The following is a 17,838-nucleotide window of genomic DNA, read 5'->3' as shown; positions in this document are numbered from 1 at the left end:
AAAAAAATTGACCAAGATCTGTCAGCGACATTCTGGAGTGGATTTTAAAAAGGATTATATTTTTTCTCCCCCTGTTGCTGGAAATTTGCCATGCCTTTGGACTGCGAGGAAAAGAGAGAGGGTGAAGCTGCATTTTTATTCTCCCAGCTTGGCGAAAAACAAGGCAGCGGGGGAGATGTGGGAGGGTAGGAAAAAAAAAACAATCTGGACGGCATGCTAAGAAGGGAGGGAGGCGTGCACATCCATATGTGCACTTAGATTGATTGTAATCCGAGCAATATGTCCATCCGGGGGAAGGTGTGTTGCGTGCTGTGGGAATAGCGCCGTGTGTGTTGCGTTCTTCCCTACGCAAAAAACACCAACAGGGTACGGCAAGAAAAATCCTCCCTGTGTGAGCCGTTAAAGCGAAGAGGAGACGTAATATATGCACGACAACGCAAAAGAGGAAGGAGGAAGGAGAGAGACAAATGGACGGCCCTTCTGCTCACTGCTCCAGCTAACACCCACCCCGGGACCTGGAGGGGCCCCACACAAAAACACCATAATGGAGGTGGTCAGACCCCTGTGTGTGTGGTCAGCTAATAAGCAATTGTCTGGCCCTGGAAAGAGGATTACTTTAATCTAGTAATGGCCAAAGTCGTGTGGCCTATAGAAGTGGGGTAAAAGGGTCACTGAGAATGCTGAGAAGCCCATTGTAAAGCCCCGTCCTCCCAGCTACTCAACTGCCCCGATCTGCCCCGACTTGACCCCCCGGCCCAATCCAGACTACTGTAGTTCACCCATGCGGAAAACCAGAAACACTGTTTGACTCGACCTCAAGGGGAAACGGGGTGGACAGAGGTGCCTATAGAAAACAAAGAAAGGTGCAACTGCCCGACATGAGAACCCTTCACACACAAACCATTCATGACCGAGCGCAGCGGCAGCGAGCGTCCTTCACGAATTCCACACCAACAAAAAGGCAATTGAAATGTTAACAAGGGGATGTAACCTGTGTTGGGACCCAGCGCTGCCCTCTGTCCTCTGGCACCGCCTCTCTGTCAGGCCAGTGACTTCAGACATATAGGGCCTTAAAAACTAAAGCAGGACTTGTCAGATGAATGCGTGTTTTGCATATTTCGTCACAACAAAGGAGATATTGTTGTGATCTTTTATTGAGCTGAATCGTCTCTAAAAACTATTGCGTCTGATTTGTTGTTTTGGCATCTGAGAACAAGACGTAAGCGGCTCAACTAGACTGTTGTCAAATCTATTTTTTTGGGGGGGTGGGAAATTGTCATTCAAACACGCACGCACACACAACTTAAGCCCTTTGTTATTCTGCTATTAACGGCTCAGTCTTGCATTTCAATGATTATTTTTGTGAACAGGGGGCGAACTTGGTGGTTGTTCCCTGCAGCAACAAGTATGATAAATTCATTTTTTTCAATTAAAAAAACAGGCCCAACGGCATCTGTTTTGACATTTTCCTATAATGTTGGATTCACAAACAGTCGAGTGGCTTAAACATGTTTAAATAGCTGCTAGTTTTATACCGACTTATCATCGACGTTGTCAGTCATTTTACTCAGTTGTGTATCTTGTCCCACCCTCTCGCACACACACACACGCACACACACACACACACACGCAGACTTTCTCATTCTTTTTTCACGCCTTTTCAGCCCAGTTGGCTTTGCCAGTACTTGAGAGGTGAAGCGGGTGTACAACATCTCTCCACGTCAGCGTCTCTCAAGGCAGTCTGCTGATGTCCGTCGACGCGAAGGTCTGTCAGCTGTCCACGACTGTCCGCCGCATTGCAGCGGTTCGCTCCCCTTAGACACACGTGCACACCTCGACGAAAGCCGGAGCAGATGGCGTGCCCTCGTGTCTCCTGCCCAGCGCAGCGTTGGCCCTGGTATCATGCCACGGCCGTTCATTCCCCTGCCCTGACGGAGGACAAGGCACGGGGTTGCAGTGGCGCGACTGAAGGAGGAAAGAGCAACAGTTCCAATTTTCCGCCCTGTCAACAAACTCCAAAAACAGATGGATCTCGGAGCAGAAATCCATTTAGCTCCACTTGAATGACTTAAGCCGCCGATCGCTGACCTTTTCCAACACAGGGAGGGGAACGCGCCTAGAATCTTGAAATGAGAAAATGAATCTTGCGCTAATACGCACAAGGAGAAATCAATAGGCATTTTCCAGCGCAGTTAGCCCTCTGTTTAACCATTTTCAGACAGGTCAAATGTACAAAGAACAAAGAGCTCGGAGTCCGTTGCACTCGGGCTGCATGAACCAGTGAAAAGGTGGCTGAGTCCGTCAATATGAAAGTTCTCAAGGTTAATTATAAATGAGCGACTCTCTTTAATAAAGTCACTAAAATGACACCATATGGGAAATACTAATTTACTAAGAGCCCTGTCACATGAAACGCTGGAAAAGGTGTTCTCAGAGCTCAAGAGGTCGCTCTGGATATGGCAGAAAAGGCAAACAGTAGTTAACGAATGCAGGAAGAACACCAAGCCCTTGTTAAAATACAGGAGTCTCATCAAATGACATAACACTAATTTGACATTGACAACAAGGGATTTGGAATCCACACATTCTGCCAATCAAATATTAATTAACCAAATTGTGCTACTTGCTGCTTTGGATTTTTGAAAAATTATCAGATGTCTTCCCATTTTTTTACAGAAATGCTGATTTATTTTTTTTTTGTTCCAAATATAGATCCATGAGGCGTAAAGTTGATACTACTGATGAAAGATGGCCAAGAAGAAAGACTGAGAAAACAGCATGAGAGGGACAGAAGGGGAAGACAAATCGAAAGGGAGATAGAAAACCTGCTAAAATTTCATGCAAAGATGCAAATGTCGGTTTTTCTAAAGGAAAAACAGTGAGTGCGTGTCCAGTTCCTTCACTAAACTGAACTGTGGTGAGAATGAACTATCAAACACTTTGAAGAATTTCTTACTTACAATGACTGATGGGATCAACTAGAAAACCTATTCCCACTAATTATAGGAGCTGGCAGCGAGAGCAACCTCAGTCGGAGGGAGTCTCCAGCAATTGCTCCTCCAATCAGCAGTGCAGGTGCAGAAACTGAGAGGGGCTGACCAATTAAATCTACCTTCCAATTACAGCCGTCAATTTTTCCTGCAAGTCAAAGAAAAACCGCGCTGTGTTTATCAATAAGCAAAATGATTTCAATGCGACCCTGCTGATTGGTTCAGTGACAGCTGAGTCAGGATCAATATCAATCATGAAAAGGCTGCACTGGCTGGCTGGAGGCTCATTCAGAGACCGGCTCTCAATGCTGTTCAGAAGGAGCACTTGCACGCACACGCTTCCGCCTCCGCTGCCCGACGCCCGTCCTTTTCTTTTCGGTAACGACGTGCTGATTGCGTTTGATTGATTGGTTTGAACTGCGTATTGACTGCGTTGGCCTCTCGTGCTCAGTGTCTGTCAGCCGTGAAGCCTCAAACTCCCCAAACGTGCCTCGCTGGAGGGATTGGTTTTGGGCGCATCTGCGTGCACTTTGTGGACGTCGGGCCCAGATATCTGTCTTCAAGGAATCATTCTTCAGGCCAACAGCAGAACAAATGACAAACCACTGAGGTTAAAATGAGCAGACAAGATGTTTATTTCTAAAGGATGTCTTCCAGGATTTCAATAACTCTTGTTGTGTTGGGCCTTTGTGTCTGATGAGGCTTCAAACTGGACTTCCTGCTCGCCGTCTCTTTCTCTTAATCTCCATCCCGAGGCTACACATTCACATCAAACGTCCCCCCTGTGAAGTTTGGCCAGAGGGCGAGCGTGCCGGCCCCAATGAGCCACAACAGGAGGAGGGGAGGAGGGAGGGGGGGGGGGGTCATCTGCATCGCATTAGACTGTAACTAATGACACACAACTAATAGCGTTCTTAATCAAGAGTAATCGTTCTTCGGAAAGCCAACCACAAGGAACGCCGCAAGGACCTTCACCAGAAAATAAAACAAAAATAAAGCAAACCGCCTGATGAAAAGAGACAGTCTGGCTCTATCAGTCTATCCTGAAACAGCTTAGTATTAATATTGTAAAGGAAGAGCCCGACAAATTGATCTGTCTAGAATAACACAATAAAATAGTGTAGAACAGCAAGTTGAATTAGCCGCTTAAGACGAACTCGCTGACAATTTAAATCACTGTGAAACTGATTGATTTTGATTTACTAGCGCTGCTTGGTGTTTTTCTTCCCTGTGTATCATCTATTAATTGATCTAAAAAGAAAATACAGAGAAAAAAAATAAAGCATACATTTGCATGAGATTCAAAGACCATCATTTAAAACCGAAACAGAAGCCCGTCAACGGTCTGAGGATTAATTGGATATGATTAGACACAATGGCAGGAGTGTGGGACCTTTTATTGTTCTCCGCAGGCCCTGAGCCCCCCTCCCCCCACACTCCCCCACACTCCCCCAACCACCACCCCCAGCGCATTAAGGGGGGGGCGAAGCTCTTCCTCGCACCACCTGTTGTCAACGCCCCTCCCTCAGAACACCCCCAGCACGACGTCTCGTCCTCCTGCTTTTATCCTTTTGACCCTTTATGACACACACACACACACACACCCTCACACACCAACCGGCGTGCACACTCGTCACCGGTCACACTCGCCTTCAGCATGGTCTAATTAATTCATTGGTATCCTCTGGAGGAGGGGGTTTGGCTGGTGGGCCTGGCTGCGGATGATGCCGAGGAGGAGGGGGAGGGGGAGGGGCAGCCAGCTCCAGGCCCCTGGCCTCACTCTGGCCATCTGATCCCCCTCTTTTAACACCAGAATGGCCACTGGCCACGTCCTCCGCAAGGCCGGGGACCCCAATCCCATTAGTGAGGCTTGAACACACCTCGCCGCTGACACACGCAAACACAAAGAGTTTGTTGTCATCATGTGACGGAGCGGAGATACAGATATCAGGATGAGAGGATGCGGTGCGGCTCCGCCGCTTCCCTTTCAGCTTCGATTGACAGCTGCTTCTTGGTGAGCGCGAGGAGACGGGATGATGCGCGCAGACACGTACTCGGGGGCGCTGATGTCTCCGAGACGAGCTCGACGGAGCTGAGCAGGATGTGTTCATTTAATAAAACATGGGCGTAGTTGTCTTAACAAATGGACCTGAGTGGAGGCAGAGTTTCATGCTCGCAGGATGAGAGGCTCACTGCAGCCCAAGCAACCACACAGAAAAGTTCTTCACATTAAACCAGAACCAGCGTCAATTGGGTGCCCAGATTCCCATTTAAAGCTGTTCCAGGTTTGGAATTTATGGGTAGACTCCATGCTGAGGAAATATATATATATATATATATACATATATATATATATATATATATATATATATTTTAGCGACAATATGCCAGTGTTTTTCAACCACTGCGCCGCGACACACTAGTGTAGCGTGAGATAATGCTGCTGCGAAAAATAATCCAATTTCACTTAATTGGTCTAAAAATAATGATAGCGGTCCATTGTGGAGTGGCTGTGCTTTAAAAGGGACGTGAGCCCATTTTTCTCCCTCACTTCCTCCCAGTATATCAGCGTTGTGTGCATCTAAACAGGCCCTCACTGCGTGAGTACAAATACATGAAGAGCCTCTCTTACCATTATTAAGCTAAAAAGTGTAATTTTATAATATTTTTGTTTGGTGGCATGCCATGGGATTTTTCCACTGAAAAAAATGCGCCGTGGCTCAAAAAAGGGTGTGAAAAACACTGCAACATGTGCTTCTGTACAACATGCCTGGCCGCCGCAAACAGGTCACTCCTCTGCAGTTGTGTAGCGAGCGAACAACAACTCCACTGAGCAAACAAATACATAATGGATATGCCATTATGTGCGTCATCAGAAAGGCAATACGCTGGAGGTCTCATCTAGCTCCTTTAAAGCCAGCAGTTGTCTATTCATACCCTGGCCAATGAGGACAACAATCGATAGCATTGACGCAGTGCCCCTGGGCAGGCAGTGTCTCCTGGAGGAAGACTTTGTTCCATCTTCCCCTCCGTGTTCCGTGAGGAGGGGTCTGAGCGGCCGCCGCCAATATTTACTTCGGGGGAAGTGATAAAGCGGGGATGAGGTCGGAGTAAGGCGTAAGGCAGCGCTGGGATGTTTTTATGCATAGCGCGGCTGCAGCAAGGATTCAAACCTGTACGGAAGAGATAGCGGCTGCAGGTAACTAGAGAAATAAAACAGGGAGAAGAGAAAATGTGGCGGGGAGCTGGGGGAGACGGTGTGGTCGTAACACCCCCGCCGCCATCGGTGTGCCAGTGGCTGCTGCGGTACAGCGATACGTTGCCTCTACGTTACTCAGCCGGTGCGGTGAAATTGAAAACACCGCACCCGCGGAGGGATTTTTGCTGCGGCAGTGACCCTTCGCTTCTGACTGTGAGTGGTTAACGATTACACACGGGAGCTCAAGGACGCTGGAGATTGAACCAACTAGCATTTGATTTGTGGGCGACCGCTCCGGCTCATCCACAGACACAGACACTATATTTCATAAGTTTCTCGCGTTTGTGACATTAGCGCAGGCTGAGAAGTGATTGAGGGCTTTTACAAATGAAGATGGCCTTTTCTTTTCTTTTCTTCCCCCTGAAGGACACGTTTGATAGATTGCAGATGGATACGGAGTGTCATTAGAAGCTACTTCACGCTACATGCTATTATTGAGGACTCAAAAATAACACTAAAGAGAAAGAAGGAATTAACTGGCGTTCCATCGGTCGTCGGTCGCTCCAGCCGGACAGACGAGGTGATGAAATAGCTGCTAATTAAAACAGGCTTTCATCAGCATAGAGTAAACATCAACTATTGAGAAGTAACAACACAACGTTCAAACGGTTTCCCTCCTCCCCACGAATGATAAAGACGTGGACTCTGTCTCTGAGGTCGTTTGCCCTGTGTTTAAAGCGGACCAGGCTCATCATCCGGCCCCGATAATCTAACAGGTGTACACCGAAAGCAAGAACCAGCCCAGCGGTCACCTAGCTGGACCCCGCGGCTACTTGTACGGGCCGCCGCAGAGACGCAGCGATCGATGTGGCATACACAGCGCAGGGGACGGCGGAGCTCCAATCACAGGCCATATGGCTTCACACCAGCGGGGTTAATAACAGGGACAGAAGGCGGCCCGAGAAGAGGTCGGACGCTGGGGAGCGAAAGGGGAAACAGATGAACGGTTGGGGGGTTGGGGAGGTTGGGCGTGTGCGTGGATTGACTTGATCTCTTTCTATCGCGCCCTCCCAACTATCACTATTCCTGACGCCGGATCCATCCTCAAATCCCTTCCCCGGTTGTGAAGCCATGTACCCCGCGAGGCAGTCTTTCCGACAGAGAGGTCTTGAAGAGGCGGCGGGGAGCTCTTTGACAGGTGCCTGCCTGTTCACAGCTACGTGTGTGAAGGAGAAAGAGAAAGGAGGATCTCATCAGCGGTTTCTTTCTCTGGTTGTTTTCTTTCTTTCTCCCCGCAAGGCCGTCTTGATTGCGAGTGGGAAAAATCGGCGCCGGCGCCGCCACCCACCGCGCGCGCCCCGCCGACACCCACCTGGACACGCAGGCAAACGCTGCGCGCACCGTGGCAGACAAAGGCAGGCGGGAGTTCCGTCACATCCTCACCTGTTCATTCTTCGCATTCCACAAAGCAGCTGCCAAGCGGCGGCTCCCGGGCTCGCCCTCCAAACAACCTTAGAGAGAGGAAGTGGGTGTTTTTGGAGGAGTCGAGCCGGGGGTGGAGAGTTTACCCCGAGCCGGCTTTATCTGACTCCGCCCCCAGCAAAAAAAACAAAAAAAACCTTCCTCTTCTCCTCCCTCTGATGGCCGTAGTGAATATTCATGAGCCATAAAGCCAGGGGGCCGGAGAGAAGCGGCGCACATAATAAAAACGTCAGACGTATAAAACAGTCAAAGGGAAAGAGAAAAGCCATCGGGAGCTCCGGCAAGTCACTCTGAATGTCAAATTCCCACCCAGGGTTGTCTGGCCCTTTAGCTCTATTGTGCTTGACTGACTTTTATACACCTGACATGAATTGGCCCGCACCCGCCCCCCCCGCTCCCCCGCCCGTGGCACATTTACATCACCGGCTGCATTTTCAGGATCAAAGAATCTCTTTCAAGCCGTGAAATCGGAGGGGACTGGCGCACAAAACACAACTTTTTTTTTGCGGGGGGGAACTTTTCAGCGAAACGGCGTGCAATCTGCTCTTAACGCAAGGCCGCATAACGCGCTGTACCAAAAAAAGCGAGCGCAGAGGAATGGGATTACAGGGCTTAGCGCCCTGGATGGCGTCTGAAAGCACATTTAGGCGTTTAGGCGACTTGTGACTGTGAGAACGTCACTGCTTCTATTCCATGACTCAACGAAACAAAAATGATTTTCTCCATGTTGGCATTGAATTATGCATGAAGTCAAGCATGTAAGGTTGGTTTTAAAAATGCAACAAGCGTCGTAACCTGCTTGCTTCAACTTATCTGAGGCGTTTAGTGAGGCATGAAGCCGCTCTTGCAGTCCCGGTATCAGACACTCGTACATCAAGCACGTCGTTAATAATAAGTGGGTACGGTTACTGAGGTAACTAAGCAGAACCTTCCCTAATGAGCTATCCAGCGCCTAATTGTTAGCATGAATTTTTGCCCAGTGGTCTTGGCTCGCTCTTGACAGATGATGAGGGAGAATTAATGCACCTACTTTGAAAAAAAAAAAAAAAAAAATTAAGCCTTTTAAAAAATAAGTGGAGCATTTCACCGCACTTGCCAAATGGTGTGTTTTGGACTTTGCAGCGTGTGTTTTGTTGTGTTTCACTTATTTCAATTATTTCATAAATCCCATCTATCAACTACACAACATTGCAAGGCTGGGTGTTTGCAACAAGACATTAATCTCATCCTGAGGAATAACTCTGATAGGTTGACAGGGAGAGGCGTAAAAGACGTGTTGGCCGACTACTGTAGCCAAAGCTGACGCGGCTAAATAGTTTCCTGGCATCAAATTCAACATCGGAGCGTTTGAAAAAATAATCCAAGTTGCGGCCGCAGCAGACGGCCACAGTCAACGTTTAACTGCCGCCCACCCCGATGGCCTCGCGTTGTGTTTGAACTTCAAATGACGGATTGAATTTCATAACTTGGTCCATTTCGAACGCACCAACGTGTCCGGTGTTTGAGCGTCGGGGTTATTGGTTTGACCTCTGACGACGCCTCCCGCCTGCCTGCCAACTTCACACGGCGTGGCAAAAGTCGAGCTCTCGTCTCAACTCGCAAACGAGAATAAAAGGCCTCCGGTGTGTCACCGACTGTCACCGACTGATCCTCAAAGCTGAGGGTAAAAAAGCAGCACATTTCAGGCGTGCGCGCTAAAGAATTGAAAAAAAAAAAGCTTCTTCAAAGCAGCTGGCAAGTTTTTCCGACGGTAATCAACGAATCGATTATTCGCCCTCTGACGGCACGTCCGCTCAACCCCGCTCTGTGTTTTCCTGCTGTTTGCTTTGATCCCTCGCCCGCCTCTCGGCCTGCAGCAGCGGACTGCGCAGGGTTAAATCTCCGCAACCTTCTTCGCCTTCCCGCAGCTTTTGGCTCCCGTCCCGACGGCAAATATAAACACCGACAACACAAAACGGCTCAGTTTTGGCTCGGTCCCCGGAGCCGCCTGGTCGCAGCTCTGCCGAGGGAAGTGACGCGGCGCCTCAAAGTGGCATCTCGCGGCCCCTCGCCCGGTGCCACGCCGAGGCCCCTGGCAGCTCCGGTCCAGCCCGCGGCTTCATCTCCGGCACCGTCGGCGCTGCAAGGAGGAGGCTGGCACCGGCCCACCGGCCTGGCTTTGGCAAGGGTGGTGGTGGTGGTGGTGATGTGGGGGGAAGTAGGGGAGTTTTGCCAAAGGGAGTTCATATGAGTCTGCAAACACAGACACACACTCACTCACACACACATGCACACGCTTGCACTTTTTGTGTGCAGCCACCAGGGATTAAGGATTCTTATCTGTGAGAGCGTATGAGGCACAGTTGTGTCTGGGTGCGAGTGTCTGTTTGCAGACAGCTGCATGGAGCAGCGGGGCTTCAGGAGGGGGGAGAGGAACAAAAAGCCAACAACACACACACACACACACAGAGACACACACTGATGTACGGCTGAACTGTGTGACCCTGCAGACCACAAGACAAGTGGCTGAGAATACAGGCCTGACCCTCTGAGTGCAGACAGGACCTCACAGGACCTCGTGTGAGATGTAGTCAGCAGCTAAAACTATTGAATACTGTTGCTGTTGCTGGCATAAGACAAACATGTGTCACAGTTACCGGACAAAAACTCAACAACAAAACCAAATGGAAGCCCGACTGAACAGTCTTTTTGTAACCTACTGGAACTCTGGAACGTTAGTTGCCTTAAGTTTTTTTCCACCACTGTATTTTGTTTAATGTGTTTTGCCACAAGAAGAACAGCGTGACAACAATCAAAAATGATGTTTGAAAAGTGTTTGATGACACTTTGAGAGTGACTGGATGTAACAGACGAGAGGTTCAGAGTAAAACTTCATCTTGGTGGGAAGGTGTTGGAAATATATAAAGATAGTTTTGGCTTTTGGGTGAAGGGCTCACAAGTCCCTTAGTGGAAGAACACTTGGAAGAAACACCTGAATGGGACACATGGGAAGAAGGGAATTCGTTGTTTATTGTGTTTTTTTTGTCTCCACTGCTGTGAAAAGTGACTCTTGACGCCTCCAACTATTCTTGCTTGGTTTCCATATGTGTCTGGCATTACACATGTCGCATTTCCCACAGACTTGTCATGAAACTCACACCGGCGGAGGGCAAGCTGGGAGTAAAATTATTCAAAGTGAAAAAGAATGATTATATTGTGCCGGAGTGATGGCCGTGAGGTCGGCGTGGTTATTAAGTTAAGGTGCTGGGAGCCTTTCAGGAAAACATAAACCCCAGATGGCAAGGTGTTTGACAGGGAGTCTGAGGTTTCACTCCTTCCTACCCGGGACCACGGTGTGTTTTACAGCGCTCAGCTGGTTTCTGTTAGCGTGATGAGAACATTCCTGAGACACTTTCTGTTTGAAAGTGTGGACGGCGTTAGGGGAGGGATTACGAGAGATGTTTAAATCTTCTCTTGTGTTCCAGCTGGAGCTGTCAGCACCACGCTGTCTGCCGCTTGGCCCAAATTAGCCGACCAGAAACAAAAACAGAGGCAAAGGTTAAGCTCACGTGACGCAAGTGTTTTTTTTTTCTTTTCTGCCATTATAATGACAGCAGTCCTGTATTCCAATTTAAACGAATGCACTTGTGAGCTTTGGTACAAACTGCCTATATTACCTTTCATTACGCACGACGGCTGCTGCTGCAGCTGCTGTCAAAAGAAAGTTCTGCCTCATAGCGAACTGCTGTCAAAATAAGTACAGGCCTAATCTGCCGGCAACGATTTTAATTGGCCCAATTTGCATTTCATTAAAGCCATCCCAAACAGCCCCTTCTAACAGTTTGAGTGATCTGACAGGAGTTTGTTGTACTTAAGGAAATCACATCTGGCGGCGAGAGACAGCTCGCAAACGACTGCCTTTCCCTCCTCTGCCTGCCAGGACAGGATGTTTGTTATTTATTTTCAAACAAAAATCTACCCTGTCCGGTGGCGACAACCGCTATCGTTTCCGCAGATGCGAGCTGTCATGTGCGTGCGAGGTAACAAGGGGCTCGGTTGCCGCATGACGACGGCCCAGACACTGCGGTGGCGGCGTGGGTGTGAGAGTGTGGCGATCAAGGTGTGAGCTGCCAGGGAGGTGCACAAACCAAGGTCAGCGCAGGTGTTTTTAACGTCACCGTGTTCAGTGACTGTGATGATAGGGGAGCACAGGGGAGTTGCAAGGCTGCGTCTTGACTGCCTTGTCAAATACACAACTGATTTGTGGCTTGTGAACTTGAAATTGACACCTGATTTGCTTTATCGCCCCCGCCGACGCCGAAGACAAAACATGTATAAGATGCGCAGAGTGCTGGGTTCCTTTTATGGTGTCTTCCGAAGCTCTATAGGGCTTGGAAAGCGTGAGTCACACTTGCTGCCGCACACTTTACGTTGTAAACACTAACGTAGTTTATGTTATAGGCAAACCAGGGGTTCATGGTACATTTAACTTAAGTGCGCTTAATGTAATCTGTTGCACAGCCCTGGTGGCTGATGGTCTGAACTCTAAAAGCAACAAGTGTGCATGGGTTCCCTCCAGGTTCTCCCACAGTACAAAAAAAAAACATGCATACGAGGTGAATTTAGAACTCTTAATGTATTGGTGTAATCGTGAAGGCGTATCTGTCTTTGATTGTCTTTCTATGTGATGAACTGCTGACTAGTCCAGGGTGGAACTCTGCCTGGATTAGTGGATGATGGATGGATAGACAGATGTACGGCTGATGAGTGGATGGATGGATGGATAGATAATGGATGGATGGATGGATGGCTAGATTAGTGGATGATGGATGGCCGGATGGATGGATAGATAGATAGATGTATGGCTGATGGGTGGATGGATGGCTGAATGTATGGATGGATGGTTGGATGGATGGATGGATGGATGGTTGGATGGATGGATAGATGGATGGATGGATGGATGGATGGATGGATGGATGGATGGATGGATGGATAGATAGATGTATGGCTGATGGGTGGATGGATGGCTGAATGTATGGATGGATGGTTGGATGGATGGATGGATGGATGGTTGGATGGATGGATAGATGGATGGATGGATGGATGGATGGATGGATGGATGGATGGATGGATGGTTGGATAGACAGATGTATTGTTGATGGGTGGATGTATGTATGTATGTATGTATGTATGGATGGATGGTTGGATGGATGGTTGGATGGATGGATGGCTGGATGGATGGATGGATGGCTGGATGGATGGTTGGATGGATGGCTGGATGGATGGATGGTTGGATGGATGGATGGATGGATGGATGGATGGATGGCTGGATGGATGGATGGATGGATGTATGTATGGATGGATGGTTGAATGGATGGTTGGATGGATGGATGGATGGATGGTTGGATGGATGGATGGATGGATGGATGGATGGATGCTTCATATGGGTGAAGTACAGCAGACACCTCAGCTGGAGGCTTCCATCCCGAATACAGGAACCACTTACTTGCAACCTCCAGCGACGCGTTGCGGCTGACGGCTTCGCCCAGGTAGTTGCGGGCCACGCACACGTAGACGCCCTCGTCCGGTTTGCTCCGCCTCCCGTGAACGATTCGCAGGAAGAAGAGCGAGCCGCTGGGCAGGATGATGCGATGGGATCGGGGGTCCTCTCGTACCGTCTCGACGCGTTCGCCGTCTTTGTACCACTCCAGTATGGGGGTCGGCCGCCCCTCCGCCTTGCAGTTGAGCGTGGCCGGCTCGCCCTTGGATACGATCAGGTCGGACGGGTGCTCGGTGATCCTCGGCGCCGCGTCCTCTAACCTGGGCCGGGATCCTGTGGAAAAGCAGGGGTCAAGATTTCATTCCCTCAAACGTGGTTGACATGACAGGAGGTTCCTTCAGTCGCACTTCAAGCTGGACCTCTTACAACGTCACAATTATGCAGCTTCCAGGATACTGATCTGTTTTTTTCCCTGCAGCCCACAAAAGTCTAGTGAGTGGCAAAACTTCCAAAAACAAAGTGCAACATCATCAAAATGCCAATTAATAGGACTTGGTAACAAAACAGCAACATAGGTTGAAACACGTCACGGCACAGAGAAACAAACAATTCAACCCATTGCTTCGTAGTCATATAGTAAAGAAAGAGGATGCTCAAGATTTTGGACACCTTTTTTTCTATGCAAAAAAAAAAACTGGTTATCTGAAAGGCATAAATTCAGATTTTAAAAGGTCTTTTTTTCTTTTTCCTCCATTTACACAAAAACAGTATTTAGGATTGACAAGGTGCAGGACTTTGCTAAGTTTTCGGCACAAATGAGCTTCCACACTTAACACAGACTGTCTCTGTTTTTTTCTTTGGTCTGTGGTTGAAAGAAATAAATGAAGTCTGGAGCAGACACAGGCGGAGACGAGATTTACAATTGTGCATTTGTAAGCTTCAAAACTGCTTGATTCCAAACTCTTTCTTTTTTATTCCCACTACCTTGTGAGTGGCAGCACACTGATGGGAAAAATGTGCATAAAAAAGAAATAACACAAAATTGAGAGGTGCGCACAATTGAAATTTCCCCAAGAGAGCCTTCGAAAAAGTGATGACAAATATTACTGAGCCTTTCATTTCTCCAGTTTCAATAACAGAAAACAACAATCAGTCAACACCAATTCTGAGCAACAAGGCAACATGTGTGCACCTTCAAAATAATCTCTTCTGCAACACCACAATTTCATTTCATTTGTCATTTTACCTCCAATTTTTGAGCTGAAATTATAACTTTGAAAACTTAGTTATGTCCATCCTAAAACCCCTGTCCTCCTCTAAATTGTTCCCACTAAGTTGAAACACAACTGAAACGCCATTTTTGGTTCCTTGCTGGTCAGGGTTTTGTCAGAACTTCACATTTTTAAGGTTTTAGTCTGCACAGTTGTAAACAACGCAACCAAACCAGGATGGTGTTGCTGAACGATCTCACATTCACAGATATGGAGTACACAGATGCATTGGAGTTGTTTTGAGCTGAAAATAGCAGTTACTTTTGAAAACTGCTTTTCAAACAGTGGAAGCAAACCAGAATACCTGCAGACATAATATTAAAGCTTTTATTTCCCTGCCATCACTGGCTCGTTCCTTCTCGTTCGGAAATATGACCCACTTTTCTTTCTAAATCTAAACTGAAGTCCTTTATTAATCAATTCCCAAGAGTTTTTAAATAATTAATTATTCACCTCTGTACTTCTCAGATTGAGTTTCTATGAACTATTCTAGGTTGTTTATATGCATTGCATATGGTGGCAACACAATAACAGAAAAGTCAAGGAATTCTCAAAAACAACAGTTTGGAACAGAACATTGTTTAAACAACAGTAAGCAAAAAACAACTGCGACAGGATGCTTGCCTTGTAAAAAAACACATAAATGCTGAACTTAAAAATACAACGTAGACTCACAATGTAAATGCAACCAATCACATTGGCAATTATTGTATCAATTTATTTGTACACATCGGGGCCTTGAGGAGCTGACTCATACATTTAACAGAACAAGCCATGGGAAATGTAAAGCGAGGGCTTTTGAAGAAGAAGTGACCGCCTCATGTGACTTGATTAAATGTCATCAAGTGGAAGTAAAAGTAACCGTGATAATCAAAGTTTACCTTCTGATTTCCTGTTTGTACCAGGACACTCAAGATTTGATGAAGCAATCTCAAGGTAAAATCAGAAGTTCTGAAGGTTTGGGTCTTTAACGGATGGGTGCCCATCTCCTAAACCGGCCTGGGTATCGAAGCGGGTTTTTATAAAGTTTGCAGCTACATGGTGTGGAGTCAGAAAACAAGACGAGTTGACACCAACTATCTGAGCTGCGACACATCTTAAAGGGTTTCCCATGGTGCGTTGCAGATAATGTCGCAGCTTAAAAAAAATCAAATCAGGTTAAACTGTCAGCAGCGTCTGAAGGACAACAGTGTGTCTCTTATGAGAGGAGACTAACAGGGAAGTCTGGACCCTCTCAGGACCAATTAGCCGCTGCCTTTGGTGCAGCCTAGTGAGATGGCAGACAGTTCCACAGTTACGAGAGAACTAATGAAACCACAGGGATCCTGTCGGAACCCTGTCTGTTGATTCTAGTGAATGATTGGCATGAATGAAGCGCGGAGAAAAGATGAATTGCTGTTGTTAAACTACGGAAGCCACTCACACTCGCTGTATTCATTATTTCCTTTGCAGATTGGTTGGCTTGTCAGACACCAGTGTTTTCCAATTGCCCTGCCTTCTTCCTGCACATGAAATGACAGAGCTAACCATTTCCTCCACTGTACACAATCTTCAGTCTAACGCGTATGGCAATAGTGCCATGCAACAAAGGGATTTGTAAGAGTTAATTTCCATTTTTTTTATTTATTTTTTTTTTCCCTTTTCCCAACAGAGTTTCTTTTGGTTCTGTATTTCTGATCATGCTGCCTCTTTATTTGATTTTCAAAGTGCACCTGCTAGTGCACTTTAAGTTAAAAATACACATTGAATCCTTTGGGAAACACTGGCGTGACAGCGAGGCAGGCAGTGCTTTCAGAGGCAGATAGCTTGAAGAAAATGAAAGTGAATTAATTGCGTCTTCAACGTTGTGCCCAAAATTAATGTGCACAGAAGACACTCTGACTCACAGCTAGAGGATGTATCTCATGCATATTTGGCCGCTAATATAAAATCAGGGTGTGAAAATACCCCCCAAAAAACTGCAACTATAAACAACATGATAAATAATGTGCAATGCAGTTTTATCGGGAAAACTCAGATATTGTCAATGATTTTATCATAGCTTTTTCTCCATGATAGGGTCACCAGATCATCTTCTTACGAGGTAAATAGCAGGAATGAAAGTTGGTCAAAGTTGAGAATTGACTCAGATTGCGAGATAGAAATACATAGAAATTGTGTTATTGTGTTAGAATGCTTGACTTGCTTGAAACCACTTTCCACCAAGATAAGTTCAGCTCGGCCGGATGTGCCGTCAAATATCAGCATGAAGGTTTAACACTATCAATTCAAATCAGCTTTAATTGTGCGTCATATTCATACAGACTTATCTCAGAGCACAGGAGATGTTGGGCATGTGTGTACCACACTCTTATAGCCAACTGTTCCCAATGAAGTGACCATGGCAAGGAGAAACTGCCCTATAAATGGCAGAAACCTCGAGCGGATCCTGACTCTGGAAGGAAGGGTTGGAGGTCATCCGCCAGAACCAGAAATTAAAAATGTTGTTAATTTACACACAAATTATTCTCGATGTATAATTATATGCCTTGTTAATCCAGCCCAGAAAAAAACTGTGTTTATTTTAATTAATCCAATTCACCAAGCACATTGCCATTTCTCCTAATGTGACGAATCTGCCACATGCTATAACTATAAAAGCAGTCAGCGTTCAGATTCTAATTAGGCATAAAAAAAATGCACTCAACACATAAAGTTGAAAAGCAATTTTGACAAAAGAGCAGGACAGGGACCCTGAGGCGGCGAAGCAAAATAAAGTTCAGTTTCCCTCACTGGGTCCAAGAGGAACGGTACTGGTCCGTGTTACAGATAGAAAATCTAAGGTGAGGACAACTGTCAGACTCCAGAGCCCAATTTCAATCCTAAACTGATTTACCTCTTCTGAAAAAGCAAAGAAACAACATCAGAACAATAGCCAGCAGCTCGCCCACATCACTCGGCTAATCCTGCAAAGCACTGAGATGTGCTCTGAATAGGCTTCAGACTGCCTGTGCGCTGCATATGCATAAGTGGTGTTTGGTGCTTATTTGCACTTCAAGGTCAGTGTGCGAGCCCATGTGAATGCTCGCACATTGCAGAGGACCATATGCATCCATAAGGAAACAAGAGTTGAAATGTAAGCGAGAGGCAGTTAAACCACTTTCCTGCATTTCCTAAGCTCTGTTTAGAAGAATGCCTCCTCCCACCAGACACTACTTCACACTGACGCTGTTTCTCGCAGCACAGACGGTGTGTTGCTCACACGAAGGTCTGAGTCATGCTATAAATCCACCTCATTTTTACATATTAGTACAGGGCTAAATCAGCCAAAGTCTTAATGCAGATTCACTCAACCTCCAGTGTTGCTGCTGAAAGTCCAGGCGAGAAAAGCCCTTCATTTTAAGACGAAGGGCTGGGATTGCAGTGCAGATCTAAAGC

At 47.0% G+C, this 17,838-nt stretch overlaps 1 protein-coding gene across 5 annotated transcripts in view; it reads right to left on the bottom strand.

Annotated features, from left to right (window-relative positions):
* Positions 1-17,838, bottom strand: part of robo3 (roundabout, axon guidance receptor, homolog 3 (Drosophila)) — a 138,554-nt gene that overhangs the window by 52,945 nt on the left and 67,771 nt on the right. For all 5 annotated transcript variants that reach the window (XM_076019995.1, XM_076019997.1, XM_076019996.1 and 2 more), the window contains exon 2: positions 13,157-13,483. In XM_076019995.1, the coding sequence (XP_075876110.1) occupies positions 13,157-13,483 (327 nt within the window). The remainder of the gene's footprint in view (positions 1-13,156; positions 13,484-17,838) is intronic.

Source organism: Nelusetta ayraudi, unplaced genomic scaffold (assembly GCF_046127955.1).
Source record: "Nelusetta ayraudi isolate G7.1 ecotype Tasmania unplaced genomic scaffold, CSIRO-AGI_Nayr_v1 ptg000011l, whole genome shotgun sequence".
In the NCBI taxonomy this organism is placed as follows: Eukaryota; Metazoa; Chordata; class Actinopteri; order Tetraodontiformes; family Monacanthidae; genus Nelusetta; species Nelusetta ayraudi.
Note: the sequence above shows the minus strand (reverse complement) of the source record. Positions and strands in the feature narration are given on the sequence as shown.